The following is a 1,890-nucleotide window of genomic DNA, read 5'->3' as shown; positions in this document are numbered from 1 at the left end:
TCAGCAGAGTATTTCCTCCTCACCATCATGTGCTACGAGCGCTACGTGTCCATCTGCAAAGCCCTGCACTACGGGACCCTCCTGGGCAGCAGAGCTTGTGCCCACATGGCAGCAGCTGCCTGGGCCAGTGCCTTTCTCTACGCTCTCATGCACACGGCCAATACATTTTCCCTGCCCCTGTGCCAGGGCAATGCCCTGGGCCAGTTCTTCTGTGAAATCCCACACATCCTCAAACTCTCCTGCTCTCACTCCCACCTCAGGGAACTTGGGCTCATTGCTGTCAGTGTCTGTTTGGTATTTGGCTGTTTTGTGTTCATTGTTTTCTCCTATGTGCAGATCTTCAGGGCTGTGCTAAGGAACCCCTCTGAGCAGGGACAGCACAAAGCCTTTTCCACATGCCTGCCTCACCTGGCCGTGCTCTCCCTGTTTCTCAGCACTGCCTTTTTTGCCTACCTGAAGCCCCCCTCCATCTCATCCCCATCCCTGGATCTGGCCCTGTCAGTTCTGTATTCCTTTGAAGCTGCCCTGCGAATGCAGAGCGTGAAGCAACGCAACATGTAAAACCCAAGGGGTGAGCAGGGCGAGTCTCCTCCCTTTGCTTCCCCATGTTTCCCCTCCCCGGTGAGGACAACTGTCTTTAGAAACTCTACCAGATACCTCTGCCTTTTTTTTTACCTCTTCCTCTGCTCCTCTTCCTGAGGAGCCTCAGGAACTGTTTTGGTGGTAAGGACAAGAAAAATGAGCAGCAGAGCTCTTAGCATCAAGGCACTGTGTTCACAAAACCCAGAAGCAGAAAGGGTTAAATAAGGGACATCTCTTGAAAAAAACCTGCTATCTTAGCCTGGGCGAATGCCTGCACCGAAAATACTGAGACTGGTTATGGGCTGAAGAAATTCTCCTTTGGAAATGTAAGTGTTCATCAGAAAAAAAACCCTGAAAACTTTGTTATTCGCACAGAGTCAAAAGCTATAAATAGCACAGCTCACAAAAGGCCAAGCCAGAAGAACATCTTTCCTTGTTGCTTTGGATGGCAATCTATCCTTGCAGGCTGACACCACTCCTTTCCCAGCAACACAATCCTTCGAAGCACACGGAAGAGTCCCTTGAGCACCCACGATGGTGCCAACTCTCAAGCAAACTCTTATTTCACGTCAAATTTGTCAGTTTACCTCCCAGCTCCCAGTGCCCATCGTCTGCCCTTGTTGCAGCTTGAGGAGTTGCGTGGCAGTGTTCTGAGGTTACTACAGAACAGAGGAATGCAATGAGTGGGGCTTGCTGCTTGTTGTTTTTTGTACTTGCAGCTTTTGCTGCTTTCCCCACCCTCCCTGCAAAGCTCTAGCATCCCTCTGGTAGCAAAGACCCAGGACCCCACTAGAACCCAGGACTTCACCTGCTATTTTGCATTAATCGGTGCTAAATCTTCTGTTACATGTTATGATGCTTCCCCGTGAACTTTGTGAAGTTCTCTATGACTTCCGATTTCCTAAGCTTAGTTTCTTAAGGATTTGTAGATCAGTTCAATTCTGGGAACTTCACTCTTGGCATTTATGTTTCTAGAGGTGAACTGATGGGTCATGGTGTTCAGAGGTGCTCCCCACTCACCCAGTATGCTTAAAACTCTTCTTTTCTCATCCTCAAGTGTCCCTGGACTTTCGAGACTCGCGGGAGACATTTCCCAGGGCTCAAGGGAGAATGTACACATACAAAAGCATTTCTGAATCAGCCCTCTGCAACCTTCACTGGGTGCTGGGATGAGGAAAAGCAATTAACGACATATTGATCACTGTGCCAGTTTCAAAATCTACCCTCAGGAGTCTGACCCACTTTGGACTAAGCTTGTTTATTGGCAGTTTCCTCCCAGCTCCCAAAAGTAGCTACATCAACAAGGAC

The 1,890-nt window shown here is 48.9% G+C and overlaps 1 protein-coding gene across 1 annotated transcript; it reads left to right on the top strand.

Moving 5' to 3' along the window:
* Positions 1-6: 6 nt before the first annotated feature.
* Positions 7-582, top strand: LOC103625039 (olfactory receptor 14J1). Its single transcript, XM_017726773.1, has one exon. It carries the CDS (start codon positions 28-30, stop codon positions 559-561), a length of 534 nt encoding a protein of 177 aa, XP_017582262.1. The 5' UTR covers positions 7-27; the 3' UTR covers positions 562-582.
* The last annotated feature ends 1,308 nt before the right edge of the window (positions 583-1,890 follow it).

This window comes from Corvus brachyrhynchos, unplaced genomic scaffold (assembly GCF_000691975.1).
Source record: "Corvus brachyrhynchos isolate BGI_N302 unplaced genomic scaffold, ASM69197v1 scaffold802, whole genome shotgun sequence".
Classification (NCBI taxonomy): domain Eukaryota; kingdom Metazoa; phylum Chordata; class Aves; order Passeriformes; family Corvidae; genus Corvus; species Corvus brachyrhynchos.
The sequence above is the reverse complement of the archived record's forward strand: the minus strand, read 5'-3'. Positions and strand labels throughout refer to the sequence as shown.

Bases quoted from the DNA above. Each gene is read 5' to 3' on its own strand.
- LOC103625039 (XM_017726773.1), top strand. From the start codon at position 28: ATGTGCTACGAGCGCTACGTGTCCATCTGCAAAGCCCTGCACTACGGG.